This window comes from Melanotaenia boesemani, chromosome 24 (genome assembly GCF_017639745.1).
Source record: "Melanotaenia boesemani isolate fMelBoe1 chromosome 24, fMelBoe1.pri, whole genome shotgun sequence".
Taxonomy (NCBI): Eukaryota; Metazoa; Chordata; class Actinopteri; order Atheriniformes; family Melanotaeniidae; genus Melanotaenia; species Melanotaenia boesemani.
Window position 1 is genome coordinate 23,154,741 of NC_055705.1, and position 21,378 is coordinate 23,176,118.

Below are 21,378 nucleotides of genomic sequence, written 5' to 3' on the forward strand. Positions count from 1 at the left end.
CCTCTCCTCTCAGGTTGTTCCGTGAATCATGACATCAGCTGTCAGTGATCAACTGATCGGCTTTTCTCTCTTGTTGAGTGTGTTTATGATTCAGCTGAGGAGGAAAGTAACGGTTTATGGTTCACACCGTCACATATTTACCCCAGAGTATTGTTTTTGGCATGTCTTCAACCAGCTCAAAAGAGCTCATGTCACTCCGCTGCTAATCGCTCTCCACTGGCTTCCAGTTGCAGTGCAGATTCAAAGCTCTGCTTCTGGCTTACAAAACAATAACCCAAACGGCTCCGGTCTACCTTCACTCCTTAATCCAGAGCTACACTCCCTCTCCACAGTTACGCTCTGCCAGTGAAAGACGCCTAGTGCTCCCACCACAAGGTGGCGCCACATCAGTAGCTAGACTCTTCTCCTCTGTTGTTCCCCGGTGGTGGAACCATCTACCAAACTCCGTCCGATCCACAGAGTCCTTATCCACTTTTAAAAGCAAGCTAAAGACTCATCTGTTTAAAGAGCATTTCCACACTTAGCTTAACTCTTCTACTCGTCGGAATGAGTTAGAAAGATTTGTCCAGCTCTTTGGCACAACTCAGCACTGAAGAAGCTGTGTGCACTTAAAACGGATTTATGCTTGCTCAGCATCTGCGTGCGGTCGGTTATGGCGTAGCTGACGCTGGAGAGTTTGCTCTCGCACTCGAGCGTAGGGGGTATGCGTAGTTTTGGTGTTGTGTTGCAGTTTCTCCTCCTAACAGCAGGAAGCAGGGTTGGTATTGGCCGGTAAACTCACCAGGCCAGAGTTCTTTTGATGTTTCATCTCAGTTCGGTGGTATTTTCTGTTTTAAAACTGCAACAGCGTTCAGTATAGTTCAGTGTCTTTCTTAGCTTGTGGAAGAAAACAAAGAAATAATTCAATCAGCCTCTCATCAGCTTGATCCGCTGTTATTGTTTTTAAAAACGGTGGTTACCACACAAATTCAGCAAGAAGATCCAGATATCTGGCAAAAGTGATCAATCACAAGGGAGTACCTCCGCGTAACCGTCTGCTTAGCAGGGGTGCCGGTCAGGTCCGGAAGAGGTGCGTGTTGAGCCTCTGCCTATGGTGGTTACCCAGATGTAGACACTACGCAACCATAAATCCTCCTTTACGCCAAAGATGTTGTGTGATGAAATTGTTTTCTCCTAATTAAACAAAGGACTATTATAGAGAGGAAAATAAATAAATAAATAAGTACTGCCTCTAGCACTACACTAAATATATTTAGCATTGGCTTGTTCTGTTGATACAGTAAAAACGGGCAAATTTCAAGCATAGTTGTAAATGGTAATTAATCATGATTAATTTGTAAGTTGTAAGTAATCTGATAAAAAAAAATGTAATCACACACACACACATATGTAAGGAATAATGCCCAACAAGGTGTCCATTATCATAAATTAATGGACGACGTGGAGGCGTGAACCGTCTGATGCGAAGCAGAGGACACCGAAGTCCATTAATTTATGATAATGGGCACCTTGAAGGGCGTTATCCTGCTTATACCATGGTCATAGAAAGAAAAAAATACTAAATAAATTATTAATGCATTAATGTTTTTTTTACCGTTAAAATCGTAAGTTTTTCACAAGAAGCAGCTGAGTGGACTATTCCGTTGTGACGCGTTGCCAAGGCAACCGGCTCTGACACAGAACCTGCAGCTCAGTCGGTCAGCTGTTGTATTAGACCTGATCAGTGGAGGGAAGGGAGATGATTGCTTAATGTTATGTTACGTGACACACACATTTCAGAGGGCGGATGCAGTTCTTACAGTTTGTGTGTGTCCAGAGGATGATGCAACGTTTTGTTTCAAACAGTCAAAGTCCACAGATAGTTTCCTACATCGTTTATATTATAGAAATATTATCCACCATTCACTCTGATCATTAAATGTGTATCAAGCAAGTCTATCCTAAATAGTTTTTATAATGTTATCCACCTTTCACTCTGTATCAAGTATGTAAGTAAGGTAATCAAGACAGAAAGACAGGCGACGACCTATTTAAAATTAAATGCAACATTGCCGTTGATTGTGACATTTCATAAAAATATTGACATGTCCATAGTGGCGTTTGAAGGACGGTTTAACGTTTGTGGACTCTGACCACTACATGTTGGGATGTTGCGGGACAACAAAATGTTGCTCCATTCTCGTCTCTCCTGGACTGACGGAGCCCAATAAGCCTGCAAGCTGCTTTCACTGCAGTGCGTCACAGACATGATCTGGTGTGTCTGCAGCCCGGTGTCTGAGTTTCTGTTGCCATGGTTACCAACTACCGTTTAGTCAGCGCAATAATTTACAACAATACGTCTATTTGACCGGAACTTCTTTCATAGGTGCATTATCACTTTTTAGTGGACACCCTCCAGCCAATCAAAATCGAGTATTCACCCAGACCATGGTATAAATATTATATATATATATACACTAACAGTCTCTGTTAGTTCTATTTTGATAAGTTTTTAATAAACATTGAACCAGTCTGGCCCTCAATTTTTTCATTTTGGCCCACTGTGTATTTGAGTTTGACACCCCTGTATTACATGGTGGGATCTTTAAAGACTTCACAATTTTACTTTGAGGAACATTTTTCTGAAACTGTTGGCCAACAGTGGATCACACATTTGTACCAGTTACTTTTCCAGGCTTTTGTTAGTCTTGTTCCAATTTTTTACAGACATGTTACTATCATCAGATTCACTATCAGCTCATGTTTTCCATTCCATCTTTACTAAGCTTTCAGTAGCAACGCCTTCATTCATGTGGAGATCTGTTTGTGGAGGCAACAAAAACCATTTTAAACTTCCATAAAATGAGAAAAAATGCATTCGCTTTCATATGTAAGTTACCTTTAACTTACAGAGTCCTGAGCCTGATGTCTGACAGACCTGGCAAACACCATCATAGATAGTCAGCACCTTTGCCTGGCTGTACTGGGAGCCATCATTGGTCACCTGGTTCAGAAAGGGGGAATGAGTTTGTAAATGAATTCTAACCAAAGTGTAAACAACTTAAAATTGTGACTAATTATGAGCAGGAGCCTTGCCTTAATCTCCCACAGTGCGTACGGTTTATCGTCCATCATGAAGTCTTCTGTCGTGACGGCAGTGTTGCTTAGCGATGGCACAGCGCAGTCCAGAGCTTTGGAGCTGAGGAAGGTGGCTTTAGTCCTCTGTTGTTCCCCTGGAACCCAGCCTTTGTTCATGTACTGTTGAGGGAAAAAAACTGTGACATTTTGGTCTTGAAGGCTCTCAGCCTGACATGTGACCTCACCTTTGCTCACCTTAAGTCTGGTGGCATGGCAGCTCAGGTCAGGAGAGTTGATGAAGCCGAGGCCAAAGACTCGAACATTCCGACAGTCAAAGGCTCGGATGTCACAAAGTCCTTTGTTCTCCAAATCGGTTATCTCAACTGGCTGGCCTATTGGAGAAGGGATGATGGATATTCATGAGATGAAGCTTATCATTTGCAATGAATCAACATTTCTTTAAGAACTGTCCCCAGAAACTCACTGGTGGTCAAGCTGCAGTCGTAGAAGCTGTAGCTGGGATAACACTGGCAGCCCCACTCCGTACAATCTCCATTTCCATTGCAGAAGTTTGGACAGCGTAGTGCCATCACTACCTTCCCAGAAACCCCCGGTGACGTCGCTAACTCTAAAGCTCGCTGGGTCCGGTTCTCCAGCAGCCGCCTCTCGCACTCGTTCTCCAAGTACGCCAGCAGCGCCTCCTCCCAACCCAGGTCATCTTTGAGCTGCAGGTCCAGCATGCAAAGATCCACAGCCTCATCCAGACGGCGTCCTAGCAGCCCCTGGCACACTGCTCCAACGGTGGAGTTAACCAATGCCATCTGGCACACCTCCAGGGCTTTAGCTGAGGTCAAGCCACTTGGTGTCGGCCAACGAGGTTGCACCTCTTTTTGAGCTTCCACCAGGTGATCCTCAGGGAAAAAGTAGGCAAATCTTTCTAAATCCACTTGACTGAGGCTCTGTGTGGCAAAAACAGGCTGGAATTCAAATGATGCCTGTCTTCTGGGCCTGTTAACAGAAAGAAGAAAGTCCTCTCTGAACTCACCGGCCAGTCCCAAATCACCATCACTGTTCTGATTGTTCTGGCCATGAATCCAAAGGTGCCTCCTCTCCAGAGGATGATTACTGAAGGCAGACATTTCCAGGATGCTTTCCTCTCTGTCCGGACTCTTGATGTGTTCCACTGTTGTGTCCATGGAGGGGAAGACTGATGTATAATCCACATTATCATACGCAATGCAGTCAGAGTGAGCCAGAGGATTGGGAAAGCTTCCCATCCCTGTGCCAGGATGTTGGGAAGCACTATAACCTCCTTTGCACTGACAGAAAGGCCGCCTGACCCTCTGTGTCATTCCTGGAGGTGTTTTATCAAATAAACTCTCGCCGGGAGCTATCCTAACACAGAGAAAAGAAGGGAAAACCACCGTAACATGTTAGAGACTCAACTGTTTCAGCATAACTGGATCTTAGCCCTCCATGAACCTATTTAGCCCCTTTTCCTTTTCTAACAGTCACTATATCTTGCCTGTTTTAATGCTTAAATAACATTCAAGCCTAAAACACGGGGAAAATATTACTATATGGGCTCAACAGTCAGGCTAACAGTCAGACTAAAAGCTAAGCTAACAGTCAGACCACCAGCCAGGCTAACACCCAGCTAGAAAGTAGTGTCATTAAGGTCACACCTTCTGAATTTATAACTGCTAACACAACACTACAGGGTCTGTTGTTTATAGCCATTTTTAAAGGAACACATAAGTGTGAGTTTTCCATAATACTAAACTACTCAACAATAACAATGTATTAAAATCAATGTTAGAATGTATTTACATATACTTGACTCTAATAACTTCCTCCAAACATTCTACTCTGCACTTCATAATTGATAGTTTATAGTTTTTGATTTTTTGTTTTCTTTATTTTTGTTTTTTGTTTTTTTTTTAATTAGGTGGCGCTATTGTGACAAAAATGGCTTAAAAATGGGAAAAATATTTAAAAAATAAAAAATTTATAGGAGTGAAGCTGATTAAAAGATTACGCTTTCAAAGTGGAAAAAGTAATTAAATTATATGACTTTTGTAGTACTTTTTCTAAAAGGAACCATTTGGCTGTTTGTTTTTCTTGGGGGACCAAAAAAAACCAATGTCACAAACTAACCTCCAGTCCTCGATGAAGCGATGCAGGTCATCAGGACCATAAAAATCCCCATCAGAGCCTTGGAAGTCATTGTTGCTATTGCGGTCAAAGTTCCCACAGAGGCCTTGAGTGTTGCTGTAGTCGACACTGGGAGCTCGGACAGACAGACTCATCCCCCAATCACCTACATCCGCTCTAACAAAGGCCCCGGAGGGAAAGAGCAACTACAAGAGAAGAGTCATGTCCAACAGCTAGTTAACATCCTCACATAGTCCAGTGGAGGTGAAGAAGAAATTTTATCAGATTCATATGGATCAAGTCAAAGTTGCTCTCTTTAATGCAACTGATCACTTAAGTACAAAAGAAATTCAGGGCTCCTTAAAATCAATATTAGCCAGTGTTAAAATGTTTGGATACCTACGGTGACTTTCTTCCCCTGGTGGGACTCTAGCACCCGGACCCGGCTACCCTCGTCTCCAAGGTTCTTCACGGTAAGCTGTGGCCGGGTTTCCTGAAGTTGCCCGTTGCACATGTCAAAAACAGCAACATCATTCTCCTCCTGCACAGCAACACCACAGTTACAGGCCACAGAGTAGTGTCGACTGCCACAGTCCCATTGTCGAGAATGGACCTCAAACCCCCGAGCAAGGCTTCGGTACAGGACAAACGTGCCAGTCTGATGGTTGTCATACCGCCTGCACACAATAGCAAAATAAGAATCAAATACAACTAAATGAGTTATTCTGAGGTTTAAATGTCAGAGGGCTGCTCCATTAAACCCAGATAAGAGATTATTTCAATGATTTCTTAGTTATCCTTTAATTAATCCTTGATTGAGTATCACTTCAGTTACCATGGAGATTCATTATGAGTAGTTAGCCTGCTAACAGTCAGGCAAACAGTAAAGCTAAAAGCCATACTAACAGTCAGGCTAATAGCCATACTGACAGTCAGGCTAATGGGTTTGACATACAGGGGCGACCAATGACAGCGACAGACGAAACTCATCGCCACCCAGGTGAAACTGAACACACGGGACAAACAGCAGTGGCAGACAGCAGTAGTGTCGCGCATTGTACTCTCAGGTCTCTTTTCTCCAAGAAATGTGATTGGTTATGCTATAGGAGGGAAGTTTGACATTTTCAAAGCAGTCCGTGACATACAAGGCATGAAGGATGAAGAGTCAAAAGACTTTGCTCGAATTGACAGAAATCTTGCTATTGTTGCACAAAAGAGAACGACAAACCTGGGTTCATTCTATTTTACAAACAGCTTGGTGAATATCATCATTTGATAGCGGCTCTCAAGGCTGATCCAGATAAATCCAGAACTTATGTTCAGACAAATTCACCCTGGCACCATGTGGCTGCCTTTTATTTGCATGTCTGCGTGAAGTATAGTAAAGTATGGGAAAAGCAGACACATCGTGTTTGCAGACTGCACGGTCTAGCCTGCTTTCAACTCATTGGTCAATCAATGAAACTCTCGTTTGTTGGTTGTAGTGCCATGTGACGGCGACAAAAGTTCAACATTTTTTCTTTTTTATCGTGTTGTGTCGCAAGGCCCTGTGTTCACGTCTACATGAACAAGCACAATTCACATGCACAAATGTCGCCTGTGACTTGGCTGAAGGAGGGCAGTAATTTTTGCCTCATCACGCAAGTTCCATACGGAATTAATGGAGAAGGAGCGACGTTGACTCCCATGTGTCGAGCCCATAACAGTCAGGTCGACGTTCAGGCTAACAGTCAGGCTAAAACTCAAGCTAACAGCCACACAAACAGTCAAGCTAACAGCCAGCTAGCAGTCAGGTAAACTGTTATTGCCAACAACATGTGCTCCAATGATTCTTTGCTGTAGCATTCACTCAGCACTCTGCAATATTATAAAATTTAATTCTTCTCTGTCCGTTACTAGTTATTTACACTTGACATGACTTAGTCGCTTCTCCTCAGTCTGGTTTGGTGTACGTGAAACCAGTTCAGCCAGGATACGCTGATAGAGCTGGACAAGCCCGGCTATCTTCTCTTATCCTGCATATCTGAATCCTACTGATGTGAAACAGACCCATTATCAAATCTAAGAACTCTTGATGATTCACAAGGTGATTTATTACCTGCCATCAAGCGTTACGATGTGTGGATCAGTCAAAGAATAGCAGATGGAAGTGGGAACATCCTGGACCACAACCTTTGAAAACAGGATAGGAGAACCTCATCTGAACATAAACGTCCAATAAAATGACTTTTATGTAATTTAATAACTACTGTGGACACAAATAACAATCACTTGGAGTGGTGATCTATGAAGCCATCAAGCCTACTTTCTAATGTCATGGATAGCAGTATTATTGTGTGTACACATGTACAGAATGAGAAGGAAACCTGTAATATTTCTAAATAGTCTTTAATTAAAGTCACATTTAGATTATTAGATTGGGACACCAGTGACATCTTAAGAAGTTCGGATTTCCTTGAAGATCCCCGGAATGCACAAAAGCATCATTACAACTTATTTAAACCCCTTCTGACATTAAAGTTTCTGAAAAACCTTTCCAGGGGCCTCATTTATCAAGCTGTGCGTAGAAAAGCAAACTACAGGTGGCATTTGTAGGGAAAAAAGGAAACGCGGCACAAAACCTTTCAGATTTATGCACACACGTCCCACACCTGTTTCTGTTCATAAATCAGAATCAATTCTAACGTGAGCGCAAGTGAGGGAGCGCCTTGCCCCGCCCGTGGTGGCCATAAAAGGTGAATGCCTATAATAAATATTTATCATTACATTTCCATGATGGCTCAGGAGGGGAAAAGAACAAAAAAGGGTTATTTTTCTGTGTGTGAGACTGAGATCCTTATAGTTGACAAATGTAAAAAGGTTTTATCTGGTGGGCACGGTGTGCAGGCAGCAGATGCTGTCGACACCGTGTCAGAATGCACGACATGCCAGAGGCATCGGATGGTGTGGCTGGATATGTCAGCTGGTAGGGCATCTGTCTCCCTTGTGGGGGACCAAAATTTAAATCCCACAGTGGTGAATCGCTTTGGAGAAAAGCGTCTGCTAAATGACAGTCCTGATGCTGGTAATTTAACAATTTGTTTTCATTTATAAAATAAATATGTACAGATACATCTGAGATTGGCAGCAGTTTATTTAGTGCTTAAAAATATTTCTTTCTAGTTGCTGGGTGCTCCAGCTGGGTGGGCGGTGCAGAGGGACACAATCACCGCTATTAACAAGGAGACCATCTGGACAGAAATTAGGACAACAATAAAACAACATTGTGTAAGAATAAATAAATAAAAGGAAATCCACCTCTTGTGTGTTTCATTAGTGTTGCATCACTTCTGGACCTCCAGCGTCCCGCTCTGCTGGAACGAAGGACTAAAGCTACTTTCCACACTGACTGCTACATGCTGGCAGCAGACTGGCTCCTTATTTATCTGAATGGGTTTTATAACATGTAAGTTTTGTTTCACAATCACATAACATGTTTTAGTTGAGGTTCTTATTAATATCATCTCCCTTTTTCTTGAAAATCCTTTTTTTTCTGAGCGTGCACTCTTAGGAGAATTATTATGAAATGTGACTCTATTCATTTCTAAAAACAACTTTAATATCTAACATGTGGTGTGAAAGGTGATAGTGGATTATGTGCGTACGCATGGGTCAGAGTTTGCGTGGAGGTAGGAACATTTTCCCGTCAAGTTTGATTTATATAAATCCCAAAAGTTGACTATGATTGCTGTTTTTGTTCCTATGCCAGTTTGATAAATAAGGTCCCTTTTCTGTAAATTTGTTCCCATATCAAATCCTTATTATGAAGCTTAAGATTCCTGTTTCCTGCAAAATACATGAACCAGCACACCACCTGGAAATTTTGAAGCCGTTTTGAAGCTTCTACATACCGTTTTGCTAATGTAAACTTTTAAATGAGTTATTTTCTGGTGCAGCACGGCTGAAATAACTCACTTTGAGAGAGGTTGGGATATAGCTCCTCCACAGTCGGGGGGCACCGGGTCCAGGCAAAGCACTGACCAAACTCGGTCGGTTCCCGTCACGTGTGAAATCAGTCACAGCAGTGACAAAGAACTTGGCCCAGCCACAGCTGCCTCCTCCGCAGGCTTTCGGCTGGATCTCCACCTGACAGGTGGAAAGCACCACGTTGGAGACCTCCTGTCCAAGACTGTCTGTGGACATCAAAAACACTTCAGTAAGTTGGTGCTAACAGCTGTAATTATAACAGCCCAGCTGACTGTGATGTGAACAACAAAAGACCAAGGATGACAGGAACACACCTGAGAGAGGAGGAAGAGGAGACTGTATGTCAACAGAACTTAACACACAACTCTGACAGTTTGTGTTTTTATTACAAGGTCTATGTTCAACAACACAACACAATTCTGTTTATACTCATCGTCCTGGTCCTGGAAATAAAATATAAGAAATTATAAAGTATTATCCGGTCAAGATTCCCCCAGACGAGAGGATGGATGGATGGATGGATGGATGAGTGGATGGATGGATGTATGGATGTATGGATGGATGGATGGATGGATGTATGGATGGATGAGTGGATGGATGGATGGATGTATGGATGGATGGATGAGTGGATGGATGGATGTATGGATGTATGGATGGATGGATGGATGGATGTATGGATGGATGAGTGGATGGATGGATGGATGTATGGATGGATGGATGGATGGATGTATGGATGGATGATGGATGGATGGGTTTTCAAACTGCCAGGTTATCATCAGTCCTGGACGGGGTCATCCAAAGACAGCTGGAAACAGTAGAAATTCTTCCATTCCACAAATTAGAATTGAATTAGAATTTAATTAGAAATAGAATTAACTAGAACAAACATGAGCATAAAAATAAACACTTCATCAAAACAAATGGAGAAGAACCAACAAGTGGCTGGAACAGTTTGTAGGACATTTAATATATTCAACTAAATTCATGGCTCAACATTTAAAATTGTTGACTTAGCCTTTCCCTCAATGGAGGAAACTGTCCACTTATAGAAGCGATGAACGGCATAAAATAGTAAATAAATGATTAATTATTTCAAATCTTGTGTGGCCGACATAAAAATGTTCCAAAACAACATGTAATACATATGTGCTTAACACATGGATCACATCCAAAATCACAATTGAACATATGGTTAACATGTTTGCACATGTGATACACATGTGCATGTACATGCACATGTGATACACATGTGCATGTACATGTGATACACATGTGCATGTACATGTGATACACATGTGGCTCACACTTTGAGTACATGTGGTTTTTCTGTAAGGGCAGGGATAATAATCACACATGAGGAACTGATTTAGATTAATATAAATTATTTACACTTTTAATGGTTGATGTTGATTAATATTATCTCTGTTTTGGTGGTCTTTTTTAAAAACAAATCTTCTAATTAAGAATAAATTAAGACTGAAAGACGGGGCATGTTTGGTCAGCTGTGTGCTGCAGGGAGTTTCATTTCAGTGCCAGAGTTTGGATTTTGTGTCTCCATACAGTTCAACAACATGGTTAACCTGCAATCACTGCTTCATAATGCCTGCAGACATCAGTAAAGGGGACGAGAAGGAGTCTGTCCCAAGTTTTCCAGCAGGTCTGACCTGGGTCATGGACACTCAGAGCCAGAGGGACTCCACACTGGTGGCCAAGGTCGGAGCTGAAGCAAGGGATGGGCACCGTGCTGTGAACGGTCACCTCCTGCTCCTTGCTGTTCTCCGCTATGTGGAGCAAATCTGGAAAAAACTGATAAAACATCAGAAGGAAAAAAGGAAATTTGAGTTCTTCCATTTGGAATAAAAGTATAGCACATGTTTAAATAATTCCTATCATGCAGGATGGAGATAAAACATAATGCCGACCTTGAGTCCAGCGTAGAAACTCTCACTTTCTTTGGGAGTAGATCTGTAGTGGCTGGAGTTGACTCTGAAAGTGGAAACGCTGCAGGAGAACTGGAAAGAGATCTTTCCTTCAGACTGTAGCTTGAACAAAAATAAACTTAAACAAAATTTTCATCATATTTCTAAGTGGAAAAACAATTTTTTCATTTGCCCCATGTGGTTTAAATGGTCTAAAAGTCCACAAGCATAGGTCCATGTAGCTTACTATATGGTGGGCCCTGTGAGGGAGCCTATCCCCTTGCAACACAACCAGACCCTCCAAATCAAATCTTCCAAGTCCTGCACAAGGACCATCAGCAGGGACATCAGCTCAGTTTCACATATCATCATTGTGAAAATCTAATTAGCTCATGTTTGAACAAATAATCTCTCGCATGTGTTGCAGAGTGTTGACATGTTGGAAACATGAAACATAACATTTACTGGACCGAGTACTGGGAGGTGGTCTTTTGCAGCTGGAAGATGCTAGCTTCATGATCATGGAGCTCCCTTTTGTTTTCCTGCTGCTCAGATCCAAAAACCAGACACGTTTGGGCCGAATTCAGGCTACTTTGGCACTTAAGGCTCAGTTATGACATGGCAAGTATTGAGTGGGCCAGAAGTGGACCAGATGTTATTTTTTGGCCTGGACGTGGATTATGGCTAGTGCTTTTGTGGGCCAAAAGTGGTCCTAATACAGGAAGCCCTCCTTATTTGGTGGTGATTTGACTGAGTTTTGGCAGCTCCACTCACATTTGGTCAATGCAGTCAGTCCAATTCTAAAGGAATCTACAGTGAGTACTTGGTCTGAACAGTTCTAGCCTTCATCCCAGTCTAAGCCCTTCCAGACAAGCACTGAGATAAAGAGTGATGTTAGTCCCCTAGAGACTAACTGACCCTTCAGACTGATGCCAAACTAATGACTAATAATATGACTAATGACTAATTCTATGTATATATATATATATATATATATATATATATATATATATATTAGGGCTGGGCACATTCTCGCGCTAACACAATAAGTAATTAACGCCGTTAATTTTTTCATCGCACGTTAAGGTTATTTGTTTTTTGTTTGTTTTCTTGCTCACTGGCTTTGACCACAGAAACCTCATGCAGAGGCTGCAGTCCATGTCTCTTCCTCCATGTCTGGTTCTGCTGCAGCGGTGCGTCTGTTGTACAGGAGAGAGCGGCTTTATTAACGTGAAGAGATGTTTTCTGTCTGGAACTTAAGAAAGAAGAAGAAAAAAAACAACATTTCTACTTGTAAAAATCCTATCCAGATGGCAGAACATCGTGACTTTTTAGACGAGAAACTGCTCCCAAAAGACTAAATGAAACCTTTTATTTATTTATGTATTTATTTTAATAAATGCGGTTTTAATTTAGGCGAGACAGCAAAGGTAAGATGTGTCTTCTGACTGTTTTACAAATGTGAAGCATAAATCAGGTCTTCTTCTGCTACTGGTTCGGTGAATCGTGGTCGTAGCGAGATGAAACTTACAGCTGTGGAATCTGTGAGATGTGAGCTTTCAGTAGAGGAGTCGTTTGTTCGTGTTCATGTCATTAGGTGGACACAGGTAGACATCATCTGTGTTTACATATTTTAAAGATAAAAAAAATATTATAGTCACGTATTTAGAGACATTGTGTAAAGTCCAGAGAGCCTCTTGTGGCTCTGGAACTACAGGTTGCACATCCCTGATTTAGTTTAGTAAACCAAAATTTACTGCATTTTTTTTGTATAGCTGTAGGCCTTCTTTTAAAGGAAAGAGACATTTTGCTCGTAACAATGTGATTAATTGCGAATAATCGCAACATGTCATGCGATTGATCGTGATTAAAATTTTTAATAGTTGCCCAGCACTAATATATATGTATATATATATATATATATATATATATTCATTCCTATTCCTGTACCTCGTCATCCAATTCAATATAAACATGTAGCAGTCCAAGCTTTTAAAATTCCTTAACTTCCTGTCTCTCTGTGTGTTTTGGTAGCTGTAAGCCATAAAATCAACACAACAAACAGCTTTATAGATGATCTTCCCCTTTAAAAGAACTTCTATGGAGTTCACTGTGCAGACTGCTTTAAATGAGACCCATGTGGAGGGAAGTTTTTCCAGTCTGCAACTGATTTAACTTCCCCACCTTTCTCTTGCTTTCTCTTCACTGGATATAACACGTACTGCTTCTCTGCTGTTACTTTGCAAGTACGAACCCTGGAAAAGAGGTCAGCATGATCCATGGCTTAGGCTGCCCGCTTGATGGGTCTCATCTTCCACATGTGCTTCCCTGAAAGTCTGGCAGGAATTACCATTTCTCCGAGTCTGAAGTGAACGCCATCCATCTCCACCAAAGAAAAGGGCTTCAGCGTGGATTCCTGTCTGATCTCAGCCTTCATACTGCTGCTGATGCGTCTGGCCCAAACCACCTGGAAGCCCAGCACCTGGTTCCACTGTGGGGGGATGAAGGAGCACCTAAGGTGGATGCTGTGCCCGATGAGCTCTGGGGTGATGACGGGCCTGGAGGGCAGGGATGGGACTGCAGCTGGAAACATGGACATGGAAAATCATTACAGGAGTGTTGATTTCCTAATCCCAGAACAGAATTTAACTTTTTCTCAGTTCTTAAAGTTACCTTTGCATCGACCATTAACTTCTACTTCCCCTGCTGAGCAGATTCTGGATCCCAATTCTGGAGAAAGTGAAGCATCAGTTTAGCTAAATACCTTCTCAGTAACAGCAATATGCCAACAGTTGGCAGCAAAATTGATTTGATTTCATTAGTATCAGATACTCCCTGTAGGGTCCGTCAAGCCAAAAATGTCCCACTGGCATCTATTAAAACTTTATATTTTATTCTCTCTGTCATTCCAGTTTAAAACCATTTATTCTTTAATGTCAGTGCTTTGTGACCAGGAAGAGGCGCCAAGATGGATTTACTTGTTTGTGAAATAATTTCCCAATCAACATTTGATCAGTGTTTTAATAATCAAAAATTATTTAAATTACAGACAAACAAATCACTCTCAGCGTCCCCAGGTGGTCCCATGACTCCATAATAACATCCACCTTTCTATTTTCTCTTCAGCTTATTCCAATTTAGGGTCACGTTGGAGACGGAGCCTATCACAGCAATTACTCCATCACTCCTTATTATAATTGATAAAAAAAAATAACAGAATTTCCTGTATCTGCCTTTGTCAGGAAACCAGTTGAATCTGGTGGAATTCAGTAAAAAATGTCATATCATCACTTTTCCTGCAAATTTAATTAAAGAATAAACAGTTTTAAACTGGAATGACAGCGAGATTAAAATATAGTTTTAATGGAAGTCAATGGGACCTTTTTGGCCATAAAGGTCCCCAGAGGGAAAGTCTGATACGACATAAAAACTATGAATGTAATCAAATAGTTATTATGTAGAAAAATTATTCAAATTTAGTGTTTTTTGTAATAATGCAATAATTAAAAAAAGTCAAAGTGGCATTTAAAGGGTTAAAATCTTAAAAATTATTAAATGTTTGTAGTTTTGAGATGGTTTCAAGTTGTTTACGTCATTTATGAAAAAAAAAAAGGAAAAAATCTTGATGTTTGATGATTTTATAGTAGTTATTTGTGTATGGACATTTTTGGCCATGAAGGTGAGCAGAGGGGGTAAATCTGAGAAGGGCACAGGGGTTAAAGAAATTTACCATCATTACTGTCATTTAAAACTAACATAAACAGGAAATAGAAGCCATGTAGACCTTTGGCACAGTATCCCATGCAGCCCTGCGTCGGCTGAAGATAGTACACTAAGAACTCGCCGCAGTTCCGGACTGTGATCGGGATCCGGAAAAGGCAGCAGTCTTTGGCGCTGCCATGGAAAAACTGCCAGGTGGCACAGGCGGACAGCTGGCGGACCTCACCGGGCCGCGGCAGGAAGGTGTCCTTCAGGGACAACCACACCGGAGCCTGAGTACCACAGTGGTTCATCTGCAGGGATTGTCGACAGAAACAGCCATTATCTGCAGGAAGGGGGCTGTTGATACCTGCACCTGGGCTGAAGGTGCTTATTACACCTACCTGCTGCAGGCTGAAAGCTTCCAGATGATGTTTTTGAGACATACCTCCACGCAGGTGGTCGGCATCTCTGCCGGCTTGTTGTTGATCTTGAATCTGTACCAGCCAGCCAACAGCGAGTGGTCACAGATCAGGTTCTGGATGGCCGTGTTCTGGATCTCCGTGGAGTCAAAGTCCACGCTGCGATGAGAATTACGCAGCACCCTATGGCCCCCCGGGTAGCACTCTGGAGCTGAGGGTGAGGAAGATGAAGATGCCCCGCTGAGCTGTGTTGCAGCTGAAAGACAGAAGAAGCTGTTCATGTGTTTAACAGCTGCAGACTAAGATCAGATGCTGCGTAATGATGATGATGATGATGATGGTTCAGTAGCTCTGGAAGATTTCTTTCTGGACAGAATCACATCAAATCTTTAACTTTACCAGAGTTCTGGTGTTTGGTCGTAAACACAACAGAACTGAGAGAGCAGATGTCACACAGGTCCACAAACGGAAACAAAACAGATCTTTATGGGAATCAGGACACAGATTCTGGATCTAACTTCCATCTGAAGGGCTGCATCACAGGGTTTCTCTTTAGTTTAGCTCTATGCCCCCAAATCCTTAAAAAATATAATGAAAAGAAAAAAGAAAAGAACATTTTTTTTTTTATTATCCAGATGACCTAAAGGGTAAACTCTTCATCACAATTTACCCCACAAAGAACCGGTACCGGGCACTACCAGTCCTGATGATAGAAGAGATAGACCTCGGGGATCTGCTGGAGGATTAAGGGTTAAATCAGCTGAACAGTACCAAGCTGCTTTGGAAAGTTCTCAGTTTCAGCACATTTGCCAGGATGTTCAAAGTCCTCCGCATTAGATTAGATTTATTTATGAATCTTCTGCTGAGTCCAGCTGACTCCTTTAGTTGCTTTTTCTCAGGTCAGAGTTAGAAAAAACATCAGTTAGACCCTCTCACAGTGACTCTAACATGCTGGAAGCATGGAGGAAGCTTAGAGGTGTTAAGTGTTGGCTGTCTGAGGTAAAAGGTGAGAAAATGATGCGCATGTTGAGCAGGAAGGATCATTTCACCCCCACAGGTTATCTAAACTGACAAGAATAACAGACATTCCTGTGAGGCTCTCGCCTCTCTTAAACGGCCCCAGGAAAGGACACTAAGACCAGCCATGCATGACTAACGCCGCCTGCAGCTGGAGGCTCAAACACTCCGGAACCTTCTCAGCAGCTGGAGGGAGGCGGATCAAACATGTCAGCAGACGACTTTGCTAACAAACCTGAACACAAACTACAAGTTTTACTTCCTGTCCCTGATCGCTGAGTCACACCAGGCAAAACAAACCTTTGGGACGTCCCGGGACCCCCCACAGCCGTTACCATGTTACAACCAGTCATCCCAAAGCTAAACAAGGCTTCATGTTGAAAGCAAAGGCTTTTGTTTACATGCTCGTCTGAGTGAAGACCTCGTCTGGACCAGACTCCAGGTCACAGGTTGTCCAAACAAGGTCTTCAGGAAGGAGGACGGTCCGCTGACTTAATGAGTTTACAGAGCCAGGCAGGGGGAGGGAGTTAAGGAAGCAGCCCCCTGGGGGGGAGATTCTACAGGGAGGGAGGCCAGATGTGCAGGGACTCCTCTGAGAGGTGGAGGTGTTAACATAACCGGGGTGATGGGTCTCGTTCCAAGAGGCCTTGTAGGTCCCTGGAGAGTCTGATGGATTGGCTCATGGGTCTGAAAACTGAATATTAGATTAAATGCTTTTTGCTGCATGCTGCTGATGTTCTTTGACGGATTTGCCCTCCAGAGTCCTGATGATTTTTCATGAAAATAAAAACTTTTTTACAACCATGAAATCTGACTGATGTCCCTTTTTAATCATGTTGTTGATGTTCTGTCTGGATCAGCTACACAGATGGACAGACGGATGAATTTCTTTCCAACTTCTTTAAATCCTGTCAGTTTACAGGGAAGATCATGATGTCTGGAAGACACACCACCAATTAAAATTCTCTAAACTAGTTTATGTTGATTGATTTTGCCAGCAGGATAAAACATGTCCCCCTCTGAGTCCCAAACGTTGTGGCAGACTTTGTTTTGGCTGAGAAATGTCAGATATCCTCCCACAGTGTTTCATTTTACGACGGCATGCCTGAACATTTACGACTGCGTGCTTTGATCCGTCGTTGGACGGCCTGGAGACAAAGGAGACAAAGACACGAGCAGGACTGAAATCTGACATTTAACTTTTCTGCTAAATAACCAGTTCACTTTAAAATTTAGAACACAAAGAAGCAGACAGATGGGAGTATAAGGAGGGAAGAAACCGGAATGAATGATGCTGAAAGAGACGAACACAGCATGAAACAGTTAAAGGGATTATGCTGCATTAAGCAACAAGTGCATTGTGGTCAAAGATTGAGTCATAACTCTGCTTTCTAACATTAAGTGTCATAAATTTGTCTTTTTTCTCTTTGTTGGGAGGTTTCTCTGAAGCTGTTCCAAATTGTAAGTGAAGCTCTCCACATGCAGAACATTTTTCTTTAAATGAAGTGGAAAATTAGATAATTGCCTCCAAAGAAGACAGAAACTAGAGATTAAACAAAGAACTGCAGCAATTTTTTTTCCTGTTTTTCTTTTATTTCAGCACCTCGGTGCTGCCCCTTTGCTCTTGTCTTGAGTCTTTGAAGGTCCATCTGACCTCAAGAGCTGAGTGATGGGAATGCAGCCCTGCAGGCTGAGTCACGCAGCTCTGCAGAATCTCCTGATTTTACCAGCAGGGAGTTTTTGTCTCTGCATCTCAGGTCAGAAACTTTAACTGCATCTGTGAAGCTCTGCGTTACAAGAATAATCTAAAATCTGTTTTGCTTTTCTACCTTTTAAGAAACATATAATAGTTTCCACATCCACCTACCGTGTTGCGTGAGCGCCCCTAGTTGCGGAACCCACAGCAGCGCGATGCGTAAACATCCAAGCACCGAACCAAATGCGCAACAGACCATGGCTGCGGCTCCGGGTTCAACAGACGCAAGGGGCTCGCCTCAGTCGCCGGTTCCCATTAAAAGTTTGCAGAAAAGTTGCAGAAGTGGCGCAGAAGTCCTGCTCGGTTTGCAAAATTGAGAAAAGGCTGAAATTAGTGCCTGCAGGACACTGGCTTTCCTGTGCGGAGCGCGCAGGATAAAAAGCATCAGCCGAGGGAGGAGGCAGAGAAGCACGGAGAGGTGGATCCTCTGAGACCACCGCAACAAAAAGCTTTTTTAAACCTCGCGTGGATACAAATGCCCGTTTTAATCAGAGATTCAGCAGCTCTGCAGCGTCTCCATCAGCCGTTTCACCAGCTGTTTGGATTCAGGTTGGAAACAGAGAAAAGAACATTGTCAGATTAAAAGTTTCTGAAACAGTCCTCATGACCCAGACCACAATTACTGACCTGGTCAGACGTGAATCTCCTTAAACACTCGATGGAGACATAATCCAGTGGAGGACTAAAACATGTGAAGCAGCATGTGAACAGCTGGAGGATAAAATAATTCACATGAAACATTTGTGGATCAGACTGAAGTCGTGAAGTTTGGGCCTCCAGACCACCTTCCTACCCAGAAAACGGTTCTTAGTCTTACTCCCTCATAATAAAGCTTTCATCAGGAATATTGGAGTAGTTTTGACAATGCAGCTTCTTCCAGCTTAGAGGTCCATCATTTTCTCTCCTTCTCTGATTTGGAGATGGTAATAAATGCTTTTATTTAGTTTAAACACGATAAATGTAAAAGTTTGTTTATTTAAAATAATTATTTATTTTTTATTTTATTATGTTTTAATTATTATTTAATTGTATTTGTATTTAATGTATTTAATTATTAAAAAAATAGAAGAAGAAAAAACTCTGCTTGAATCTGCTTGTTTTGAAGTCTTTGAACCGGTTAACTCCCCCGGATCTCCACGCTGTTCCAGGTCTAAAAGCAAAGAGGGGACAGAGCTTCTTCAGCCTCCTCCTTCATATTAAGACCTCACAGTTAGCTCAAGTGTTTAAAACCTGCCTAAAGAGCATCTTTCTTATTGTTTTTTATGCTTGTTTTATTGTTGTTTGCATTTGCTTTTATTTTGGATTTTTAAATCTTGTGCAGCTACACTTGTTGTTTTAAATGTGCTTATAAATAAAGTTGACTTGACACTGGAATAGAAATATTCCTGGTTTGTGCTTTTGAAGTTGGAGTTAAATTCAGACATGTGATCCTGAATATTTCTGATGTGAAGAAGCGTATCTGGATTTATGGGAAGTGACTACCATGACTAAAGACTAAATGACTAAAAGACTGAAAGACAGGAGGCCTCCGTCTCTTCATGTGACTGAAGGCTGTTTGTGACTGAGCTGATTTCCCTGCAGGGGGAAGGTTAACCTGCAGAGCTGAAACAGAGAAGGTCAGCCTTCCCATGTAGAGTAAATATCAGGTGCTGGAGGCCACAGAGAAAACTACATACCTTTCCACTAAATAAAAGACCTAAATGGGGCAGCAGGTGTTCTGGAGTCGCCTTCTCATTTGGCTCCATTTAACTCTGTGAGAAAGTCTCTCAGCTTCAGTTTTCAGAGCCTAAACTGTAGATATTCCCTGTGGAAGCTGCTGAAAATGACATGAAAACATCCTGCTGCTCATAATTAGAAACGGTATAGAAAACTGACGGTTGTCAGAACAGTGATTTAAAGAAGAAAAACCTCAACAATGAAAATATCTGGAAACTGAGACACCTCCTAAAATAGAAATGAATCTCAATATCTTAAATAAAGCTTTTAAATAAAAACAACTCAGTCAAAATTATGTTTGCAAACACCACCCAGCTTCTTAAAATCAACAAGAAACTTTATAAAAAAAATCCACCTCAAAATCTTAAAAATAAGAAGTTTTGATAAATAAGAAAGTAATAAATTTCTTAATAATGTCGACATATCTCCAAAAAATCTTATTCTTCAAGAAATTTCTCAGCACAAACGATGCTGCTGAGAAAAATAAAGTCAGATATACATGAAGAACAGCTTAATACACTGTCTGGAAAAAATTATTAATTAATTAATAATAAAAAAAGGTCTGACACTCTGAAAATTGGTTGGACTGTCTTTATCTGAATCCAGCAGCATTCCCTGTGTCATTGTTTTTATAAACTTCTCTAGACTTTTTTCCCATCCAGAGTTGCACTAATTTTCCACCAATAGAGTTCAGGTCTGGATTCTGTGGTGGCCGATCCATGTGTGAAAATGATGTCTCCTGTTCCCTGAACCACTCTTTCACAGTCTGAGCCTCATGATTCCCGGCACTGTGCCATCAGGGAAGATGGAATAACCTGCTCATTCAGTATATTCAGGTATCAGCTGACCTCATTCTTTGGACACATAATGGTGCTGTACCTATGCCTGAACCTAGACCTGAACCTAGACCGGACCAACTGCAGCAACCCCAGATCATAGACTGCTCCCACAGGCTTGTACAGCAGCACTAGGCATGATGGCTGCATCACCTCATCTGCCTCTTCTTACTCTGATGCTCCATCACTCTGGAACAGGGTCAATCTGGACTCATCAGACCACATTACCTTCTTCCATTGCTCCAAAGTCCAATGTTTATGCTCCCTAGCAAATTGAAGCCTTTTCATCCTGCCAGTCTGACAAGTTGGTGGATGGATGGATGGATGGATGGATGGATGGATGGATGGATGGATGGATGGATGGATGGTTGGATGGATGGATGGATGGATGGATGATGGATGGATGGATGGATGGATGGATGGATGGATGGATGGATGGATGATGGATGGATGGATGATGGATGGATGGTCTGATGAGTCTCCATTTCAGCTCCACATTCAGATGCTCGGCTCAGAATCTGCTGGAAACATCATGAAAACATGGATCCATCCTGCCTTGGATCAACGCTTCAGGCTGCTGCTGGTGTAATGGTGGGGGGAGATTTTCTTGGCCCACTTTGGGCCCCTTAGTACCAACGTGTCCTGGTTTAACCAGCACAGCCTACCTGAGTATTGTTGCTGACCATGTCCATCCCTATATGACCACAGTGGAGCATCTTCTGATGCTACTTCCAGCAGGATAATGCACCATGTCACAAAGCTCAGATCATCTCCACCTGCTTTCTAGAACATGACGATGAGTTCACTGTTGAATGTTTCCATCATTTGTTGAATTT

The 21,378-nt window shown here is 42.1% G+C and overlaps 1 protein-coding gene across 1 annotated transcript in view; it reads right to left on the reverse strand.

Annotated features, from left to right (window-relative positions):
* si:ch211-246m6.5 (von Willebrand factor D and EGF domain-containing protein) overlaps positions 1–18,432 on the reverse strand; it is a 48,708-nt gene extending 30,276 nt beyond the window's left edge. Inside the window, 15 exon segments of the mRNA XM_041978265.1 lie at positions 2,879–2,983; positions 3,076–3,237; positions 3,313–3,449; positions 3,542–4,452; positions 5,215–5,417; positions 5,615–5,888; positions 7,310–7,383; positions 9,166–9,383; positions 10,842–10,983; positions 11,100–11,189; positions 13,447–13,679; positions 13,770–13,835; positions 14,881–15,109; positions 15,244–15,473; positions 18,102–18,432. Of these exon segments, the coding sequence (XP_041834199.1) occupies positions 2,879–2,983; positions 3,076–3,237; positions 3,313–3,449; positions 3,542–4,452; positions 5,215–5,417; positions 5,615–5,888; positions 7,310–7,383; positions 9,166–9,383; positions 10,842–10,983; positions 11,100–11,189; positions 13,447–13,679; positions 13,770–13,835; positions 14,881–15,109; positions 15,244–15,473; positions 18,102–18,189 (3,162 nt within the window). The 5' untranslated portion in view covers positions 18,190–18,432.
* Positions 18,433–21,378: the final 2,946 nt, after the last annotated feature.